General features: G+C 35.7%; 1 protein-coding gene across 2 annotated transcripts in view; it reads left to right on the plus strand.

Annotated features, from left to right (window-relative positions):
• Window positions 1–4,477: 4,477 nt before the first annotated feature.
• LOC145681905 (E3 ubiquitin-protein ligase SIAH1B-like) overlaps window positions 4,478–23,788 on the plus strand; it is a 32,184-nt gene continuing 12,873 nt past the window's right edge. Inside the window, exons 1-2 of one of the 2 annotated variants that reach the window (XM_081753508.1) lie at window positions 4,478–4,611; window positions 22,712–22,764. In XM_081753508.1, coding sequence (XP_081609634.1) covers window positions 22,747–22,764 — 18 coding nt within the window. In that variant the 5' untranslated portion in view covers window positions 4,478–4,611; window positions 22,712–22,746. The remainder of the gene's footprint in view (window positions 4,612–22,711; window positions 22,765–23,788) is intronic. The other variant, XM_081753509.1, reaches the window with a different exon arrangement.

Consider the following 23,788-nt stretch of genomic DNA (forward strand, 5'->3'; position numbering starts at 1 on the left):
CATTATTACCGTCTCCCTTAGCCTTGGTCATCTTAATCAAATTTTCAACATAGATGAAGTTCAGGCCTGGAGCGATTTTATATCATTTTACTTTGACGGTACAATGTAGGGGAAGGAGAGGGGGAAGATATATATATATATGTAAAAAAAATAAGAATATAAGGCTGTCTTTGTGACTTCATCACTCTTGAACCATCTGATCGATCTCAATCAAATTTCCAACATAGATGAGGATCGGACATGAGATGGTTTCTGTCATATCACTTTGACAGTGCAGTTTAAGGGAGGGGGAGGGGAAATATATTTTAAAATAATCGAAAATGACCGATATTAAAATGGAATCTATAGTTTTGGGGGTCGCTGAGATAAACAGTGGCACTTCTGATGCTGTTTAAATCCAAATTCAACCCTGAAGCTTGGCGGAGGGAAGGGAAGAGATATAAAAATGATCGAAAATGACACATAATACCTAGATAATGATCAAAACTGACCAAATATTAGTGTCGAATCCATAGTTTTTGGTGTCGCTAAGGTGAACAGTGATAATTCCGATTCCGTTTAAATGCAAATTCAATACCACAACTTGGGGGAGGAACGAGATATATAAAAATGATCAAAAATGATCATTACCAATGTCGAACTTACGGTTTTCGAAGTCATTAAAATGAACAATGACATTTCCAATGCCGTGCTCGCAACATGGGGGAGGAGAAAATACATAAGTTGATTGAAAATGACCAATATTAGTGACTAATCCATAGTTTTCGGGGTCTCTGAGACAAAGAGTGAAACTTCTGATGCCGTTTAAATCCAAATTCAGTCCCGCAACTTGGGGAGGAGGAGGCTAGAGAAATATAAAAATAATGGAAAATGACCGATATCAGACAGGGCTTTATTAATAGTAAAAAGTGACTAACTAACGAAATTTATTATTATTATTATTATTATTATTATTATTATTATTATTATTATTATTATTATTATTATTATTATTATTATTATTATTTTAACCCATCGAAGTGGGTAATTGATGCTAGTAATCCATATTCAAAAGTAAGACTTCAAATAACTTGGAGTTTGATGCTGATATTTTGTATTTCTAATACAAGTCAAAAGCATTTATATAAATTGAGTTTACACAAAAGACAAAGACAATTGAGTCGTTTTCAGTTTTCACTCAAATTATTCTAAAATGTTAAAAGGTTTTATTATAATCATTATTATTTTAATTTTCTCTCTCTTTTTTTGGTCAATATTGCTAAACATATGATCATCATCATAATAGGTATTCTGTCATTATTGACAGGTCACTTGCTGCAACTGAGAAAGTTCGACGTTCGGTGGTCCTCAGCTAGTCTCTTCGTCTTAACGTAACAATTTTGTTTTAATACCTTCCTTCAACTAGTCTCCTTCGCTCCCTCCCTCTCTTTCCTCCCACAATACCATCCAGCACGTCCCTCATAATATAGTTTCTCCTCAGCCAATATCCTAACCAGTTCCTCTTCCTCCTCTTAACAATATCTAAAATTCTTCTTTATTTCCTTACTGCTATTTTTTAACACCTTCTCATTCGTTGTCCGTTCAACACAGCTAATTCTCTTCTTTTTTTCTTCATGCCCATGTATCGAAAGCCTGCAATTTTTTCATCACTTTTGCGTAATGTCAATGTTTCTGCCCTATAGAGTACATATTGGAATCAGTAAAACAAAATCTCAATATTTAATTGGAAGTTTGTTTAATACAAGGATTAGCTAATCGTGGTTGAAAAGAAAGATCTGACGCCTTCAGAGTTTAAAAATAATTTTGCAATTCATAGTATTTCAATAATCTGGGTCGTCTTGTTTTTCTTTCATGCGTCTCAGGGGTAGCCTCCCCAGTTTGGGAACCAGTGGAGTGTTGGGTCTGTTAAAACATATTGAAAGATTACGAAACGTTGTGGTTTAGGCATATCTTATAAGTAGTGAAGCGTGGGCAACCATTAAAAAAAATAAAGGTCATCACCTATGTTGTACACTATCATCATACATACACGAAGTTAAACTATATTACATTTAGAAACATACATTGTATTTCCATTACTATTGGCGCATTGTAGAGTTTATTATTCCTCATATCCGGAGTATAATTTACGTATGAAAAGCATAAGATTTCTTAAATGCAAGACTTGCAAGACTCTTGCATGCAAGACCAAGACCAAGACCAAGACTGGGTGTGCAAGACCAAGACCAAGTGTTCCGGTGCAAGACCAAGACCAAGGCTGGATGTGCAAGACCAAGACCAAGACCAAGACCACCCCGGTCTTGGTCTTAGTCTTGCATTTGCTCATCACTATCCACAACATAGAAAGGGAAAATATTTAGAAACTGTTCTTTGCTGTTAATCATTTTTCTTAATCAAGCTTTAAACATGCAGGGTGTTCCGGGGATAAATTAACAACCTTTTGTGTTTTCAGGATCTCAATCCAAGAAAAATGTTCTAAGACTTTGATCGGAAACGCTTAATTACGAAGAGAGAGAGCTAATTAAAAGTAATTGCTGGAATTGGTCATTTTTGTTACCTTTTTATTATTACTATCTCTGTAATTAAGCGTTTTCGATCAAAGTTGCGGATTTTTTTCTTGTATTGAGGTTCTGAACACATATGCTATGTTTGTCGGGTTCTCCCAGAACACCCTGTATATAAATACGTAATAACGATATACACATAAGTTTGTAAATGGTATGTTTGCAATGTTTAGTATTACATATATGCATTTCTTTCGTTAAAACTTAGAATTTGTCTTCATAAACACCTTTTATTTTATATCTCAAATTACATTTACTCCTGTCAGCAGTTAATCATTATCATTATCATAGCAGAAAATCTGTGGGTGATACGAAAAAACTTACTGCATTTTCGTTTTCAGGACCTTTGATTTAGTAAGGGTTGCATTGTTTTATCTCTGCACATTTTTGAAAGTTGAAATTTGTAGATGTGTTATCAGTACTACAAAGTTTATTACTGAAACTTTATGTAAAAATAAATATATAAATTTAATCCGTGGCTGCTATTACTTATGTTATAGATAGTTTTAAATTAAGGTGCAATAGATTTCGCCTTTCTTTTGTTTCTTCTTCACTAACCTTACTAACCGACAAAAATAATCGAAAGAGGGCGCTAGTGTAACCTATGTGAAGGAGAATGCTGAAATGCACCCGTAACATCGACAGATTTACATTTTTGTTTCACAGAATATAAGAGTGTGACTCATCTTCGTTCTTGAGCTGTGAACACAGTTGATTGTGATTTACGATTGTTATACCATTGAAATATAATTAAGGTAAAGTGTTAGTGATCAATATATAAACTATCTCAAATGTGAAGTCACTGATTTTAGAAAGAATAGCATAAAGAGCAGCAGAAAGTGTCAATGAAACATCAGATAAAAGATTATTGTATGTCAGTGAATGTGACTGAAACAACGAAGATGAATTCATTTTCTCATTCATTCATTCATTTTCAAGTGTCTTTAGTAACGGGTGTCTTTTCATAATAAATTATACACAGGTGCTTAGTTTATTCAGTTATATTAACACACAGTGTAAGTAGGCCTATTATTTTAACCTTAAATTGCAAAACGACTTTCAAAACTCAATTCGTGTAGGGCCAAATTGACAAAGAAACTATGGTATTTACAATTATTGACATATGTACACCACAAGTGCAGGCGCTAACCACTAGACCAGCAGGGAGAGTGCTATATATATATATATATATATATATATATATATATATATATATATAGGTTCTTCTACAGACCTTGATGCAAGTTAGTTGTAAACAGGGGGCCCCGCAAAATTTTTCCAATCGGGCCCCGCGCCATTTAAAGCCGGCCCTGCTACGTGATGGTACAATAGTTTAAATTTTATAACGAGTGTAGCTCGTCATTGTGCGATTTGGCACCGAGAGGCCATGACGAGCTAGACTCATCATTTCAGTGCAGGGGGTTAATAGGTTTTCATTTAAAGTTACAGCAAAATAATAATAATAAAAAAAGGTCCGTGAGTATTCTTAATTTTCACCCTATTATTGTCAGGGCTGGATTAACCCATTTGGAGGCCCGGGCTAGGAAAAAAAAATATGTGGCTCTTACTGTCTTCGCCTAATATATTTCTGTGAAAATACAGTTGGAAAGTTAAGGGAATATGTTCTGTATTTTTGGTTATATTTTATCTTACGAAGATGATAGTACCTTTTATAATTCTCTTTAGACAGCCAGTTGAGATTTTGATCAGAATGGAGGCTCCCGTCCATGTAAAGGCCCGGGGCCACAGCCTTCCTAAGACCATCTTAATTCGTCCCTGATTATTGTCTAAATCTGATCATCTTTATATATATTAGGGCTATAACCCAAACACGCAGTAAATTTAAATGTGAAACAGGACAATCTACTGTAGTAGGTTGGGTATACTCGATGCCAGTTCAGTTGGCTGTAACCGCATAACCTTGGCTGCGATGCAGATGCAGATTTAGATTTGCTTTGCAGACAGGAGAGAAGAGAAAGGAGTCATTATAGAAGATCAAAGCACTGAAGTGAGTTCAGCTGTGTCCTTACATACGACACACTGATTAGTAAGTAATTTGTTATTTTCAAACTTTCAATATGTGTTAGCTGTTCTTACTTCCTCTTTCTTTTCATGAAATTTAAAATTGAATGGCTATGTACCGTGTCATGCGTGGGCTTTCACTCCTCCCTAGCTTTTAGGGTGATTTGCGTACAGTATGTAGGCCTATGTGGATCTAAGGTTCTAATTCCTGTTTCATATAGTTTGACGGACAGTCCAATGTAGTTATTTCTATTTCAAACCGAAGTAGGCCTACACACGCGTATTGAATATACTTTGCATTTATTCAATGTTAGGGCCCGGTAAGCTACACAATTGCATTTTATTTATTTATTTATTTGTTGTTGAACTTTCCAATGTTATGTTAAGCTAAGACATATTGTGATGAAGACATGCAGTGGCGGCGATTGGAGGTTAAAAATAAAGAGGTGGAAGAAAAAGACATGATCTGAATATTTGTATATCAATGTTAGTTTTCCTGGTTGTCTCTAACACTTTGTTTGACGAAAGTTTGTATAACTAATAGGATACTATTTTTTCAGTTAAAATGTCGTATAACGTATTTCATATTTTATTAAGCAAATTGACAAGAGCAACTCAAGTAGATACTAGCCCTTTGTACTCGTAAACGACGAAGGTGTAAGAAGAGATTTAATTCCTTGCTCATGAACATCTTAAAATTCTGTTTGGGAAATTGTGTAATCAGATTATTTAATAACAAATTTGCAAAACAAATAAATAGGATAATATTAATCATAGTAATGAATAATGAGGCTTGTTTTGTAGAAGTCATGTTGAAACTAGAGATTAATGAACAACTTATATTTTTAATTCCACACATGCCATTAAATGTCAGTTATTGCTCTTAGGAAATGAGACGGTAAATATTGCAAGCATATGGTAAGACATTTAAAGAAATTCGCAATTAATTACTTTGAATTGCAATTAAAACGCAATTCGTGTAGCTTCTTTTAACAACACGGAAAGACAAATAACCAATACGTGCTCACGTAACGCAAATATTATATGACACCATTTTTTCCCTATGAATCAGTAATACATACAAAAACTTTACATTTCCAAATGAAAATATATACATTAAGAGGTCACTTCAAAAAAGTGGGAGGGCAACTGCCCCGTCTTGCTCCCCCAATCGCCGCCCCTGATGACATGGTTGATAATTGTGGAACGAAGAAGGTGGGAGGACATGGAAAACTCCCGATGAAATCCTTCCACCACAAAGACCATGCAACTGTGCTGACATCAAGCCAGAACTCTGCGAATCAAACATGACTCTAGTGTTGCAAGCGTTCTTTTCCTGGTTAACCATCAAGATTTGCTCCAATTACTTTTATCTGAACCACTCTTAAAAGTCTAAAACATAATTCACATTAATATGCATATATGGAAGGAGAAATCTTGAGTGAGTGAAAGACTGACTGATTAACACCCAAGCCAAACCGATTTAGCTAGAAACTTGAAATTTTGAAAGTGGATAGGATTTATAACGTAAGGTACTGCCATGAAAGGCAAGATTTTGGAAATTCGATAGGGCAGAGGGGAAATGAGGGTGGTAATTATTATAGTAAAATGTCAAGGGTAGAGTACATTTTATTTGGTATTTAGACTTATTTAAAATAAAGACGTGTTTCAGCATTTTCTTTAGAAGGGAACAGAGGTGCATCTAGCCCGGGGCCGGAGAGGCCTAGTCCCCCCAGTTCTTAGAGAGACAAAAATAATTGAAGCTATTATTTGTATATTTTTGAAAATTTATAGTAAACTCATGATATACCTATAATAATCTTGGTTGTGGTTTTGGTCCCCCAGTTTTTAATTATAGATCCGCCTCTGGAAGAGAAGAAACAATGTGAGGTTTGCAATCTATACCTACGTATATATAAAAGAAGTCCTAGATGACTGGCTGATCAACGCCCGGGCCCAAAAGCTTAACCTAGAAACTTAGAATTCTGATAGTCTGGTTGGTTAACCAAGGTGGTTTAAACCAGCTGTTTTTTTTCCTAAACTGGTTTAAACCAAAAAAATAATAATAAAACATTAAAAAAGCAACAAAAATGCTTTAAATCATGTGAACTTCATGCGGACGTTTTCACATATCAAATCATCTACATTAGTTTTATCTACTTTTCACATTTAGGGGTCCCGTGTTCAATTCTTGGTCGAACCACAACCCTTCTTTCAAGCGTAAACCAAGTAGCGGTTGGGTGTCCCTTTAAGCGAAAGTGTTCTCCTTGATAACCTCGGTATTTCATAAGGATGTTAAACCACTACATACGAAACGAAACCAAATTAGGTATTTTTGCTTGCCTGAATGCCTGTTCTTTTATGAAGAATCCAAGATTGCTTAAGTATATTGAAAATTTATCAACTGCCTAGCTACGCACATTAGCTTGGATTGGACTTTGTTTTAATTTTATTGAATGATATTTACATACTACATTTGTAATTTAATACCTCGGTTTTAGCGTAGTGATTATGATACGTTAACCGTAAAATTTTACATGCAAATACATACTTCCAATGCCGTTTAAATCCAAATTCAGACCACCATAGTAATATTTATTTTTTTCTGTGATTTTTACCAAACACATGACATGCAAGGAGTTGTGCATTTCATGTTTTCGTTTCAACTCAGCGAATCGAGTATAATCAACGCTGGTTTATAATAAAGACGTATTTTGCCAATTGTTCATATTTTCCTTTGAAGAGAAGAAAAACGGATGAGAGTTGCTATTGTTAAAATAAGATGGCCATATACAGTGGCGGCGATTGGACGTTAAAAGTGGAGGGGGGCAACACTTCTATAACTAATAGGACACTATCTTTTTTGGTTAAAATACGTATATCGTATTTCATATTTTATGAAGTAAATTGACAAGAGAAACGCAGTAGATACTAGCCCTTTGTACTCTTAAACAACAAAGGTGTAAGAAGATAATTCAAAGCAGCTGATTAATATATTGAATCCTTGTAAGAAGTGAAAGTATGCTGGAATTCTTGTGTTCCAATAGGTCAATTTTTGGGCTATTTTTCGTGGCAATTAAAACGCAATTTCTGCAGCTTTCTTAACTCCACGGGAGGACAACCATCACCTACTCACGCAACGGCGAATGTTATATGGAATATTTTTTTTTCTATGGATCAGTAATACATACAAAAAGTTTACATTTCTAAATGAAACTATATACATTAATTGGTTACTTTAAAAAAGTGGGGGGCGGGCAACTGCCCCCTTTTCCCCCACTAATCGCCGCCCGTGGCCATATCTCAAAATCCCTTAATGTTGTTAGAGATCTGAAAAATTGCTCTATAAACTCCTTATTCAAAATAAATGGGAATCTGTCACAGAGTTGCCGGAAATTCCGCTTTTAACAAGAGTAGAGCGGGAAGAAGGAAGCAATATCTAATTTTTTCATAATATATAAAAATGACTTCGAAGTTGTTAAATCTTATTATCATCGGGGTAAAATAATTGAACTGTTTGAAATAAATTTTCGATCACAGCACTTGAGCCGAGATGGGGTTTTATCATTTCACTCAAGCCTAGTAATGGGTAAATTCCCGGGAAGATATATTTTTCGGCAATATTCCCGGGAACATTCCCCAAAATGGGAATTTTCTGGGAATTTATGTGCAATCAAAGAGAACTGCATTCTATTACTATATTTTGATTTCAAAAGTTAAATTCTTTTTTCTAGCACAGTATATTATTACTGTTGTCTCCAAAGGATTCTTTAAAATATACATTCTGAACGTTATTATGTTATTTTATTAATATTTTTTATATATTTAGAGAGTACTTATAAACGTATATTAACTTACAATATGTTCTGTGCAAGTAAATATGTGTGAAAAGATGGTACACTAAGTCCACATAATATGCAGTCCCCTCCTAGGGAGCTCCTATTAATATTTGTAATTATAGTAGTAATGGGGTGACCTGAGGACACTTTTGGCCCCTGGGTCCCTGCCTCAGGACCCATGGTGCCTGCTCGGGGTCAATGACCTAGAGGTACTTAGGACCACCCCCTCTAAATTTTGGCAGGGGTACATAGGACCACCCCCCTCAAATTTTGGAAATTGCCAAATCGAAAATTTGGTATGGTAGCCTAGGAAAAGCGTATGTACCTCTATTAGTATTGGGGGTCCACCTCATTCCCTTTCATGGGTAAAAAATTTCCAAATTTTAGTACAACCACGTGTTTGGTTTTGGGCCCATTTTATCCTCTTGGATGAGGTCCTATTACCTTATATGGTTTTATGGTCATATATATTGGTCCATTCCCTATCATAAGACATGGTTATATTGATGCACCCCTTTAAATTTTTGGGAGGGGTACCTTGGCCCACCCCTTTAGTTTTGGAAATTGCCCAATTTAAACATTTGGTATCATAGTTCTGGATCGTAATATAGATCACTATAAATTTGGGTTGTCCATCTCGTTCCCAATTTGATTTTTGGTAGTTCTTTACCCATGAAAGGGAACGATACGGACCATCCAAATGTATAGTGGTACATATTGAAGTCCTGTACTATGATACCAAATGCTTATATTAAACAATTTCTAAAACTGAGTGGATGAGCCAAGATACCCCTCGGAAAGTTTTAAAGGGTGCATCAATGTACCCATGTCTTATGATAGAAAATAAACACATATACATGACCATATAACCATATAAGGTAATAAGATCGCATCAAAGGGGATAAATTGGGCCAGAAACCAAACATGTGGTACAACATATTGCTTATCTTTATATTTTGGCATTTTTTTACCCATGAAAGGGAACAAGGTGGACCACCCAAATTTAATATGATACATCTTGAGGTCATGTACTATGATACCGAATACTTAAATTAGAAAATTTCCAAAATTTAAGGGGTTGGCCAAGTACACCTCCCAAACATTTAAAGAGGTGCATCACTTAAAGAGGTGTTTTATGATAGGGAATGGACCCCTATACATGATTATATAACCATATAAGGTAATAGGACCTCATCCATGGGGATAATTTGGACCAAAACCAGACACGTGGTACAACGTATTGCTTACGTTTATATTTTGGCAATTTTGTACCCCTAAAAGGGAACAAGGTAGACCACCCAAATTTATAGTGATCTATATTAGGGTTCTATACTATAATACCAAATGTTGAAATTGGGCAATTTCCAAAACTAAAGGGGTGGGCCAAGGTACCACACCCAAAATTTTAAGAAGGATGCATCAATATACCCATGTCTTATGATAGGGAATGGACCAATATACATGACCATATAACCATATAAGGTAATAGAACCTCATGAAAGGAGATAAAATGGGCCAAAAACCAGACACGTGGTTGTACTAAAATTTGGCAATTTTGTAACCATAAAAGGGAACGAGGTGGACCACCTAAATTTATAGTGATACATACTAGGGTTCTATACTATTATACCAAATGTTTAAATTTGACAATTTCTAAAATTTAAGGGGTGGTCGAGGTACCCTTCCCAAATTTTTAAAGGGGTGCACCAATATACAAATGTCTTATGAAAGGAAATGGACCACTGTATATGCCCATATAACTATATAAGGTAATAACACCTCATGAAATGGGGTAAATTAGGTCAAAACCCCCCGAAGTTTAACTTTTTTGGCAATTTTTTACCCATGAAAGGGAACGAGATGGCCCCCAATACTAATAGAGGTACATACCCTTGTCCTAGGGTACCATACCGAGTTTTTAGATTTGGCAATTTGCAAAATTTAAGGGGGGTGGTCCTATGTACCCCTGCCGAAATTTAGGGGTGGTCCAAGGTACCCCTGCCAAAATTTAGAGGGGTAGTCCTAAGTACCCCTAGGTCATTGACTCTGGGCCAGGGACCATGGGTCTTGAGGCAGGGACCCAGGGGCCAAAAGTGTCCTCAGGTCACCCCATTACTACTATTATCTTGTTTATTATTCGGTATATCTTATGTATTCTTAGTTAGTATAGATTTAGAGAGAAATACCAGCCGGGTAAACTATTACTACAGTTCATATAATCTATATTTTTATTCTTGTCTTTGTATAATTTTGTTTTCTGTAGCTAGTTAACTAACAGCAGTTTCCTTCTTTCTCAAACAGGATTTTTTAACAGCTCATTTAGGAGAGAGCCAGAAACGAACGCTAATCTTGTCCGTTTATATTTTTTTTCGTTAATTTTAAAATATTTAAACCAAGCGTCTGGCTGGTGACCGTTGGCTGTTTTACTATATAAGAGCAGGACAATCATAGGTGGGAAAGGATTCCAGCTCGACCGTCTAAACAGGTAGATAGCTAGGGTTCTGGCAAAGAGATGACGGGATCTCTTTTCTGGAATTCTCAGTTTCTCAGTCGAAGAGGCGGCTGGAGATTGACATGGTACAGCAAGAGGGCTATATCGCCGTGATGCAAAAAATATAGTTTGACATATTTTCAGACCACAACTCTCCCTATAGGAACCTGAGATTGTTTTGAAATATCACTTTGACTGTGCAACTTAGGGGAGGGAGAGGAGGACAAACATTCATAAATGATCAAAAATGACGCCAGACCTATAGTTTTATTTTTATTATGATATTAGTGTCGAATCTAAAGTTTTCGGTGTCGCTGAGATGCACAGTGACACTTCTAATGTTGGTTAAATCCAAATTTATGACCGCAACTTAGGGGATGGGAGGAATGAGATTTATAAAATGATCGAAAATTACCTATATCAGTGACGAATACATACCTTTCTGGGTTACGTTTTGGATGCCGTTTAAATCTCAATTCAGCCACGCCACATGGTGGAGAGGAGAGGAATTTTAAAAATCATCGAAAATGATCGATATGAGAGTGCACTTTAGTAGTAGTAAAAATGACTGATTAACGGAAATTATTATTGTAGTTTTTTCTTAATTTAACTCAGCGAAGCGGGTAATTGATTCTAGTTTCATTATATACTGTATGTTGAGAGAAATAAAAATACTGACCACACATAAATCCGAAAATGCTTGAAAGTAAATGAAAATATCAAATCTTGAACAACTGCTGAAAATAAGTTTGTAAATCATTGCCTTCATTCACAGACCTATTTCAATTCTCATTATTACAACATCTTTTTCTTTCTGTAGAAGAATAGAAAGAAGTTCAATGCGCTAACCACTTACCTACTGTGTCACTTCATTTTCGACCCAAACTATTAACTAGTTAAAATCGTCGCATATAGGGCTGTACACAAGATACTAATGCTCGTATAAGGAGAGAATGTAAGGTAAAATTATAACATCTCAGATAGCAATAATCCCTTGTGATCTAAGTCTGCAGCGGGCTTATGTGAGTGGTCAGCACAACTACACCCAACGCCGCCGTCTAAATTGAAGTACGCTATCTTTTAGTTTCTCAACTTTTGTCTCGAAGTTTGGTCAACAGAACAATGTTTGAGTGCCACACCGGGAATTAAATCCTGGATGACGCACACTGTATCACTTTCGCTAATCATTTGGTAAAACTCAGGTTAGGGTGTTACTGAATTATTTTTGGAATATGACATTTCTCATAAGGTAAAGTTCAAAAGTATTGTGAACTAATTAAAAAGCTCATTATCAACCACGTATTCTAACCTCTAATATTTCTAAAAGTTTTCGAGATATGTGTCAAAAATGATTGAAACACTTGAAGTTAGTTTAGTAACTTGAAGAAGATGGTGGACTTATACATACATGATTAAAATTGCCCCAATTTTAATTTTTATTCTTCTTTCTCGTAAAGAAATACAAAATCATAATTTCAACCATTTTGCTACATTTTTCATAATTTCAAGCGCGAACAGCCGGTTTCTTTCCTTAAGTTTTGAACTTGGGATTTATATTCTACTTGTCACTTATCGTGAAAGTCATATAATGACATGGGTCCCAAAGTTAGAATATATTATGCGACAGAGGCAATGACAATTTTTGTCATTTCATCTCTCAAGATCTGTTAAATTTGACATTTATTGGACGACATCAGTTTTATAATACGAATAAATTTTTCGGAATAAGGTGCATATAGTGGTCGTAAGAAATGACAAAAGCTACCATTGACCTTTATAGTTTGACTGATGCTTTTTCGATCATGGTGTTCCCTTTAAATTTTGTAGAGGACAGTATCATTTTACTTATCTTGGCCTAATTTCCTAAAGTCTCTCATTCGTACGCTAAAAGAAGGATTTCTATTTTTTATGTATAAGAATTCAGGGAATGCAAATTTATTCAATATTCCGTTACAATTAAAGTCAGCTAAACAGATATTCCTTCGAGATTTCTGTATTTTGAAAAAAAATTCACGATTTCAGTTCTTTGTCTTTACTTGTTTCCATATTTTTTTTATATCAATACTGTATGATCAGTTCCCAAAATTACTCTGGTTCCCCGGTAAATCCATTTATAAGAGGCTCCAAATATTGCTACAATTTTAATGTGGTTTCGGGAGAATGTGCATATCTCATCCTTTTGTTACTCTCTATATATTCATCTAATATGTAAACAAACATCAGTAAAAGAAAGAGGCAGAGAGCTAACACGTGCTCCGTGAGGAACGTTGTCATTCCTTTCACGGGTATACCGAGAGTCTAGTGTTGCCACGAGACAAGACGAGAAGAGACTTCTGGCTGTGTCGTCTCGTCTAGATAAGATGCGACCGTCTTGTATCGTATCGAATGGTTCTGTCTCGTCTCGTGGCAACACTGGAAAGCCTGAGGCACACAAAAAGAGCTGTTATACCAAGTTTAACCAAGTTTGATTCGGTTAACAGAGCACAATACACAACACGACTGCAATCTTCCAGGAACGACTGCTTAGTTTCGACTGAACCAGTAATTACTTCGATAGGAACATTTGTCAATACCGTCAGTACAATCGAAAGGCAAGATTTCCCCCATTTATTCTGATATCCTTTTTTCAGAACCCCTGGCGCCACTTCAACATATAAGGAGGCCTATGTAACTTTCCCATTTAAAAATTGGTTTAGCTTCGAATAACTTCATAAAACAATAAAAAAGAAAAATTTTATTGTCAAATCAGCATCTTTTCAAAACTCAGTATCAAGAAAGTCTGACATGTTTCTGTCTTGGTTCGGAACGATAAAGACCATGAAACAATAGTTAGTTACTGATAAAATTGCCACTTCTACTTGTACTTCTAGAACAGGATTTTTATACGTAGATATCTCCACCAGCCTCGGAATAAAATCTTCTGAAACACTGATCTCAATGAATATTGTATTTGAATCTGGAGCACTATCACAAAAACATTAGCTTGAATCGATTGAAAAATGGAAGTGAAAGCTTTGTGTAAGAATCATTTTTAAAAAAATGCTTTAGGAATTCCCTGTTCTTTTAGGATTTGAAACATTGAATCATTTGGATTATTTGAAATAATAAAAGATGGTATACATTTCGAAGGCAAATAATTTATTCCGAGCTAATAATTTTTTAAGGAAATTCAGAAACTGTGTTTGTATTTCTCGAGACACGAAACGAGACATTTAAAGAAACGTTTCTTATTGAATCATCTCTCGCCTCAAAGAGTCCTGTCCCGTATCGTTGCAACACTAAAACAGTCTTACGCATTCTCTTTCCAAGAAAATGCGCTAGAAACTTGAAAAGCACATTCAGTCAATTGTTATCAAAGAATATACTATGGGCATAGCCACTGATCTGTAGAAGGTGACACAGGCGGAATTTGTTCTTATGGAGCCCATTGGCGAGTTCGAGCCGTGGGGCTCTATTATATGGATTGGAAAAATTGGCTCAAAAATATTTTACATTTAGTATACATACATGTACAGAGGTTGGACAAAAAAAATCTAAAACGTTAGCAAAAGTGTGAAAATCATACTTGGTATGGGGCCTCCTTTTGCGTCCAAAACAGCTTGGATCAGACGTGGAATGGACGTATACAGCTCCTGAATCGTGGTGTGTGGAATTTTGTACCATTGTTCCTCCAAAACATGCTCCAGTTCCTTAAGGGATGCTGGTGGAGGGTAAATACCAGCTACCCATTTAGCATGCCATAGATACATACAATAACAATCAAATCCCACACAAACTACTCTACCCATCAAATATTTTAACATGGAAAGTTCTTTTACGCAACGTACTTCGTTTGTTTAAAATGGAATAGACCTAAATACAACTTTTTTTTTCTTAATGTTCTGCTGGAGACTCGATAACGAGATCGCTCACATCAAAAAATGAGAGAATTAGAGCTCTGACAATCTGATAGAAATACAACATGTCGTATATACATTATTGTGATAACATTGCTATTTATTCAATGATTATTTTGATTAGAGCTTTCTTACTCTCCAGGGTACTCTTCAAGGGTATACAATTACTCTTCACTTATGTCGCGAAAAAATATTCAGCTTGCAAATTTATTTCGAGAACTTCTCATTCCCTAATAAATGTTTATTCTCTAATTTGTACGTGCGTAAGCTAGCCTAACAGCCGACAAACTTACACAGAATGACAGTAGAGTTCAAATGTGCTGCGTCTGCTGTGAAACACAGGTCAGTTATATGGGAGGGGCTTTTAGAGTGCAATTCTAGGAATGCTGTAGAGGACCATCCTGATCCGCGTGAGACAAAAGAAAATCTAGCGGCACACAACTAATTTTACACTGGTTACAAAGCAGGCGCAATAAAGTTCTGAATGAAAGACGTTTTTTTCACTATTCCATTTTCCGAACAATAACATTTACCGACGACCTGTTAGCCCTTTCACCACCGCCACCACGAAAGCAAATTCAATCGGAATTTGTCCAGATCGTTTGATTACGAATAATTATCGTTTGATCCCAACGCATACTGACGAATTACACATTATTTGGCAAGGAGCTTGTTAGCCCTTGATAATCGACATGTAACATTCCATAGATATTTCAATCGGATATAGGTAAACAAAGTTTGGTTGGTTTCTAGTAGCAAGTATGGAAAATACAGTTTACTGTTTATTTAATTGGTAGCCTCTAACAATGAAACTAACAATAATATGTGAAATCGATATGTACCATCCAGTAGATATTTCAAACCTAAATAGTTACGCCAAGCGTTATCAGTTTCTGGTACCAAGTATGAAAGATAAAGTTGATTTTTTATTTAACAATGGTGGCCTCCAACAATGAAACTAACAACAATATTTGAAATCGACATATACCATTCTCTAGATATCTGAATGGTAAATAAATATGTCAAGTTTGTTCAGCTTCTGGTAAAAAGTATGGAAAATAAACTTAGTTGTTTATTTAACTGATAGTCTCCAACAACGAAACTGACAACATGTGAAATCTACATGAACCATAGGATAGGTATTTCAATCTTACATAGGTATGCAAAATTTGGTCAGTTTCTGGTAGAAAGTGTGGCAAATGAAGTTGATTGTTTATTTAACAATCGTGGCCTCTAACAACGAAACTAACAACAATAAGCGAAATCGACAAGTACCATTCCCTAGATATCACACTGGTAATCTGATTGGTGTGCAAAGTTTGGCCACTTTATGGTAAAACGTATGGCTGATAAAGTTGTTTGTTTATTTAATAATGGTATCCTCTAACAAAAAAACTAACAACAATATGTAAAATCGACATGTACCATTCCATAGATATCTTAATCGTAAATGAGTGTGCCATGTTTGGTTATTTTGTAGTAGAAAGTATATCAGATAAAGTTGATTATTTATTTAACAATAGAGAAATCGAATGATTGTGTACTTAACAATGGTGGTTTTCAACAATGAAATTAACAACAATATGTGGAATCGACACATATCATTCCCTAGATATTTAAACCTTACATGGGTCTGAAAAGTTTGGTCAGTTTCTGGTAGAACGTATGGCAGATAAAGTTGATTGTTTATTTAAAATCGTTTCCTCTAACAATGAAACTAACAACAATATGTGAAATCGACACATAAGTATTCATAGATATCTCAATCGTAAATGAGTGTGCCAAGTTTGGTTAGTTTGTGGTAGAAAGTTTAGGAGATAAAATTGATTGTTTATTTGAAAATGGTGGCCTCAAACAATGAAACTAACGACAATATGTGAAATCGTCAGGTAGCTTTCCCTAGGTATCTCTGTGGTAATCCAATGGGTATGTCAAGTTTGGTCAGTTTGTGATAGAAAGTGTGGCAGATAAAGTTGATTGTTTATTTAACAATTGTGGCCTTCAACAATGAAACTAACAACAAAATGTGAAATAGAATACGTACCGTTCCCTAGATATTGTAATCTTAAATGGGTGTGCAAAGTTTGGTCAGTTTTTGGTAGAAAATATAGCAGAAAAAGTTAATTGTTTATTTAATAATGGTAGCCTCTAACAATGAAATTAACAATATGTGAAATCGACACATACCATTCCATAGATATCTCAATGGTAAATGACTGTGCAAGGTTTGGTTAGTTTTTGGTAGAAAGTATGGCAGATAAAGTTGATTGTTTTTTTAACAATGAAGAAATCCAACGATTGTTTATTTGACAAAAGTGGCCTCGAACAATGAAACTAACAACAATATGTAAAATCGATTGTACCATTCCCTAGATATCTCAGTGGTAATCCGATGGGTGTGCCAATTTTGGTCAGTTTGTATTAGAAAGTGTGGCAAATAAAGTTGACTATTTATTTAACAATGGTGGCCATCAACAATGAAACTAACAACAATATGTGGAATCGACACGTACCATTCCCTGGATATTTTAATCTTAAATGGGTATGCAAAGTTTGGTCAGTTTCTGGTAGAAAGTATGGCAGATAAAGTTGATTATTTATTTAACAATGGTGGCGTCTAACAATGAAACTAACAACAATATGTGAAATCGGCACGCACCGTTCCCTAGATTTTGTAACGTCAATTAACAAGATTATATCCGTTTTTGCTTAATTTTTGAATTATTTGTTTTATTTTTGATTGTTTTAATTTTGTTAGTTGTATATGTTAACATTGGTGACGGTGGGGCCATCTACCGTTTTAGACACAAACTATTTGGACGTTAAAAATAACCTTAATTAACTGGAGCATGTTTTGGAGGAACAATGGTACAAAATTCCACACATCACGATTCAGGAACTGTATTCATTCCACGTCGGAGTAAAGCTGTTTTGGACGCAAAAGAAGGCCCTACACCATACTAGATATGATTTTCACACTTTTGCAAACGTTTTAGATATTTTTGTCCAACTCCTGTATATCTTTTCAGGTATTTCTTTATAATTATGTTCTTTCATGAGCCACTAATTTATATTGCAGATTGTCGAGTTCAATATTTTATCCAGTCTGCTCGTTATTGAGAAATCAAAATCTCTGACCGTTGGCCCGAAAAGCCACGATGTATGTTTTTATTGACCCGTGTATTCAAACGTACTTTTTTAATAACATTTTCTGTTTATTACATTATTTTGTATGGAAGTTTATTTTTGTGAAATGTAGAAAAAAGAAAACTTACAATGTAAACAACCTGAAACTCAAGCTGCACCAACCGTCTCCTTTAGCCTAGCCGGCATAATCGTGGAACCTAAAACTCAAAGATTTCATTTCATTTCTTTTTCAAGCTGCCCATGCCGAAAGCGTCGGTGGGCCAGCGATGAGCAACTAGCGACTTCTTGGCAAAAATTGGATGCCGCGGAGCGACGATCAGTGGTGACCCCACTTCCGTTTTGAGAATTATACCACTAGTGCCCCACCAGCGGCAAAGGCGCGAGGAAACGTCGATGAAGCACAAACTTACTTCTCCAAAATATGTTGAATCGCCTATATGCATGATTTCTTTACGTTAAAACGAGTCTAAAAACACTTAGAAAAGGACCTCTGGGTGGGCAAAAACCACCAACCTCATCATCACAAGGCGCGTGTTGTTTCGATTTCGCCACGGAGGCGATGAAGAAAACGTCGCATGTACACGGATAAATCGTTGAGGTATTTTTTTTAATTTGGCCAATCAGATTGCTTCCTAATGTAAACAATTTGAAAATCAAGCCATTAGCTTGTAAAACCCAAGGAAATAATAGCAGTTGTATGAATGGTATCCATTATGGAAAAAATGATAAAACAAGGATATTTTCAGATTTGCCAGTTGTCCATATAAATTCGAACGGAGTTTTAAATTCATATTGAACTTTCAAAATTGAGGCAACTACAAAAACTCCGTTTTTGGTATTTAACTTTTACAAAAACGTTGACACGTTTTTTTAAAAAGTGATTTTTGGAAGGATATTACTCTCATTCTTTTAATTGTTGCCCGCAACGTGATACCCAACTGCTCAAGTGACCCGAAGGGTTCAAAACAGCAATAGTCAATAGAAAGACTAACTACAGTCTATCCAGACGAGAAATGTTCCAAAATGTTGGTTAAGTGGTTAACCAGTTTGAGTACGGTTTAAGTTTCAAATCGAAAGTCGGTTTATTTCAGGAACCAAACCATAATTACTTCTGTTCGGTTTGAAACAGACAGTGGATTGAACTTTTTGAAAATATTCTTACATATTTTAAAAGAAAGCCCAAACGATATGTAATGATTTCTTTTTAGATTAAGTAATTGTGGATCTGCTATTTCACTTTTGAACGAAATTACGATTTCTCATGTCTTTCTCTGAATAACTTACACTGGAAGAACACGTTAATGATCAATAGAAAATAGAAACATTTTTCAGTTCGGTTTGGTTTGTGTTAAACTTTTGAAACCCGGTTTATTTTGAAACTGAAACTACGGTTTACGATTGAAAACTATTTTAGGGTTTAGGGTTTCCTTGGGTTGTAAAGGCCAAATACCCCATGCCATAAACGTCGCCAACACCTAGTGGCACACTTGCCGGTAAATGTTTACAGTCGATAGTGCGACACGTCGAAGGATTGCTGCTAGTGTGTCAATGACGGCTGGGTTTTGTCGAGTCGAAACAGATAGCGGCGTAGCAGCGAGAACATCATTTTGGCCCACATTGATGTTGTCTAGAGACAACATTAAAATCACCTGCAAGTATTATGTTATTCGGAACATTCGGAAACAATGGTAAGATTTCAGTAGAGTAAAACTGTTCCCGTGCTATTCGATTGTTAGTGCCAGAATACGAACAAATATTAATGATCGTAATATTGTCACAAGTAATGTTAATACCCATGCCAGACGGCAAATGAATAACATTTGAGACCTCTATACCTCGTTTACATAATATAGCTGTACCCCTGTGCGGTGGTCCTATATTGATATATGCAATATATTGGGGTAAAAAGTCAAATTCTGCAAACGCCACTTCTTGTAATAAAATAAAGTCAGTCGATGTTTGGCTGATAAAGCTTCGTAATAGATTGCGATTAGCATCACTTTGAATTCCATTCAGATTTAATGTAATATACGATCGAACATTGGGCTTACGAACTTCTTGCATTGACCCAGATATAGCGCACAGGAACAGTAGAAACAAAAAGAAAGAAAATGACCTCTCTGGTACGTTTCTTAACAGACGGCACATTTGTAAACAACCTATATAACAGCATATAATAAAAAGACAATGTAAAGAAAGCTGTCGTATCGCAGTCACTATTACGTAAATCTTACTTTAGAGTCAAAATTACTACCAGACCGTGAAACTATCAACCTTGGAAAAAGAGAGAGAGAGAGAGAGAAGAGCTGTGCGGTGTGATGTTGGTCTCGTGTCTGAAACGTGTAAGATCGCAGAACGATATAAACACGTGGAACATGTTGTTTTTACGAATTCACTGGCTAACATTGTTTTCACCATTGCTGGAGTGAGGGAAGACACTGCACTAGAAGGCCACATGGATAAAGCACTTGTTACGTAATTCCGTTCATTAGATACTTTTGCTTTTCTTTTCTTTGACACGTTTTCACTTTGCACTGGCTGTAACGGAGGCTCTAATACAACAGGGGGAGTCACATGTGCCGCTTGGTTAATAGCCACTTCAGGCTGGTTACAGTCGGGCGAGAGGTCCGATGACAGGGTCGTTGCAGGAGTGGGAATCATCTTGGAGGTGGCATGAGGGGCACTTCCCTCTTTACTCTGCTTCTCGGATACAGCTGACTGAAGAGATTCACTTTTGAGGGTCAACTGGGGAAAATTCCTCTCATCCTGTAAATTAGGAGCCGAAGGAGAGGGGGTGCTTTCTAGGACCAATGATTGGGCATTAGAAACCGTTGGCAATTGTAAATCGGTTGAAGAAGGGCAATAACTAGGAGTTGTCGGCATCTTACCACTGAAAAGTTCAGTCACCTTAAATTCAGTGGTAGCTGAAGTAGATATCACCTTGGGTTTAACTTTCCGTGGACATGCACTAGCGACGTGGTTAGGGGCCAGACAAATAAAACAGGTAGGCGGCTGACCTGGAGACATGACACTAGCACGACACCCACGAACCACAATTTTAGAGGGAATATGTTTCCCTAAAATCATTTGAACGAGTCTATTGCCATTATAAACTGGAAATGGTAACGTACTGGACCACATTTCCTCCGTGACATGTATCACTTGTCCAAAGGGGCGAAGCACCACTAAGTTCATCATTAGTGATTTCCATGGGGAGATCCAATATGCGTACACGAGTATATTGTATACTTACACTGGACAACTGTACTTGACTTATTGTGCCATTTTCATGCTCAAAATTCATGGTTTCCGGGTGCTGACGAAGAAAGGTGTCAACGTGATCTTGACATTTAAACTTGATGTACAAACTATAATCCTCATTATGAAGTTAAATCGCTGCAATATCCTGAATATGTAATTGCAATTCGTTAGTTAACCAAGCCTGTATCCTGGCTACACTGGGCCTGATATTACGCGTCATCTTGTCAAATGCAATTCGAACTGTATTTTTACGTAAAGCATTCATTGTAAGTGGTACAAAACTATTGTAGAGTGACACAACAACTAAGATTCACTAAACAAAACTATGCAGAAATCCGGGTTAGGTACACTGACAGACACACAACTGAAATTGTATCAAACACAAAGGCCGTCAAGGCGAACGTATAACCAAGTTACAGCGGAGCTCACACACGAGGCGCACTACACCGCGTCTCACAACGAACTGCCACTAATTCCTCATATTAAGGTAAGAGAATAAACTAGTAGTTATGGAAGATAAATATAGAACTTTCTATTTCTGCACGTGTTGACAAAATTTAAAGAATGCAAAAATTTCTACCTTCTTTTCTTCTTTGGAAATTAGAAGTTAAGGCAAGAAAACACTGTAATGTAAATCGGGACCATCACTGAAAACGATAACTAGCCTCAGCTTGAAGAACGTTTCGTGATGTTTTCCTCATTAAAGAAGGTCTATGTAACTGATTTTTGAGTTAAAGAAGGAATTCTCGAGTAAGTCATTGTGACACTCAGAAAAACAACGTTTCCTTATACGATCATGAGTATCTTGTTGCTAATGCAATATTTTTCCCACCACACCATACCTCCGTTTGAAGAGCCCTATTTTTTCTTGCTGTTTACCGCAAACCGTACTTCGCGACCAATTCGCATTTCTTCCAGAGATGTAGACATTACTGTTAACTAATGCTGAAGGTTTACTTGGTTTGAGTATATATAGTTTTAATATAACCATAATTTATTCACAATGGTGATTATAATTTTGTAAAATCGTTCCACTTCAGTATGATTTGAAGTTTGATTTAAATTCTAACTAGAATCATGTGTGTTAAAATCATGTTAGAATGATAATAGGCCAACCATAGTGATAGAGTTAAGTGACAGCAAAGGAAAGAAGACACCAGCTAAGAATGTTGAGAATTTTAACATAGAGTATTCAATAGTAGAACAATTTTCACATTGTTAGCTACCACGCCTCGCAAATATGGTTTCTCAAGGAAGTAATTAATGATAATTTAGTAATTTGTTACCTTTCCACTATTACAGCTATTTTATTTTATTCGTTATTTTTAAAATGCCTAACAGAAAGTGGATTGATATGAAGTTTTGTAATTATCAAAAGTATTACATAATAACAATTCAAACTGGATGGATCTCTTGCAGAGTTTCGTTAACGTTTTAACATGAAACGTAGATGATAATACTTACTGATTTGTTTCTTCTCATTCCTTACAGGTTAACATAAAAATCGAAGACCTATCATCGTGGATATGTTTTCTTCCTCAGAGGTACTTTTAACTTCAGTTTATTTAATTTAAGTTTTTCAGTACTTAAAAATCACAAACTTTTCATTGTTCAGACGTTCTTTCCTCAGAGGGATGTTTTCATTTTTAACTTCTTATGACTACTTTAAATTTCTTATACAATTAAGGGGAGGAACGCCAGAAAGAAACATACATATAGTGTAAGGCATAAATGAATGTAACAAGTTTAAGCAATTTGCTAATAATTTATGAACAAAACGACTATATTCGTCTATGTTATACATCGAAAATAGCCATCAGTTCTGTAATAAACTGATCAAAATTCAATATTAAATAAAACAGTTGATTTGATTTGATTTTTAGTTTATCATCCCTTTCACCAGAGAAGCTATATAAGACGTGCACCTACAGCTGAATGTGGGGTGCGAGCTCCATGAGTTCGCGCCAGGAATCAAGCCGAGGCTTTTCATGCCGAAAGTGTGTACGCTAACTGCTTAGCCACGAGAGAGCTCATTTAAGTAGAAGATAGAATTTCGTTTTTCTATCAAACTATTTACATCACATATGTCAATATCTTAGAGAAATATTAACACCAGGTGGAAAAATAAATTTGTATAATCAAAGATAACATGAGGTCAGAACGAATACATATAGGAATGAAACTCTTACCATTACAGTAAACTTATCAAGCTGAGATTTTAATGAAACTCGTTTCGTCACGAATCTCTAACTCTTAGTTTGTATTTGTTGTGGTTTTCTATTAAGGCATTCACCTCTCACATGTCTTCTTAAAAAAAAAAATAATTGACGAAGATCTACCAGATGCAAAATTTTGTGCTGAAGCTGACTTGATATTTCAAAATAACTAACAATAAAACTTTTGTTTGGAAAATTGAGATTTGAAGTTATCTTTACTTGAGTTGCCGTTCTCTTACATGTAAATAACCTTCGGAAATAACTTGTAAAATGTTGTTAGGATATTCTAATGAATACTTTATTAAATGATTATTCATTACAAAGAGATGCGGAGTGATTTGAATGATGTAAA

Source organism: Thermobia domestica, chromosome 3, assembly GCF_964235325.1.
Source record: "Thermobia domestica chromosome 3, izTheDome1.hap1.1, whole genome shotgun sequence".
NCBI lineage: Eukaryota > Metazoa > Arthropoda > Insecta > Zygentoma > Lepismatidae > Thermobia > Thermobia domestica.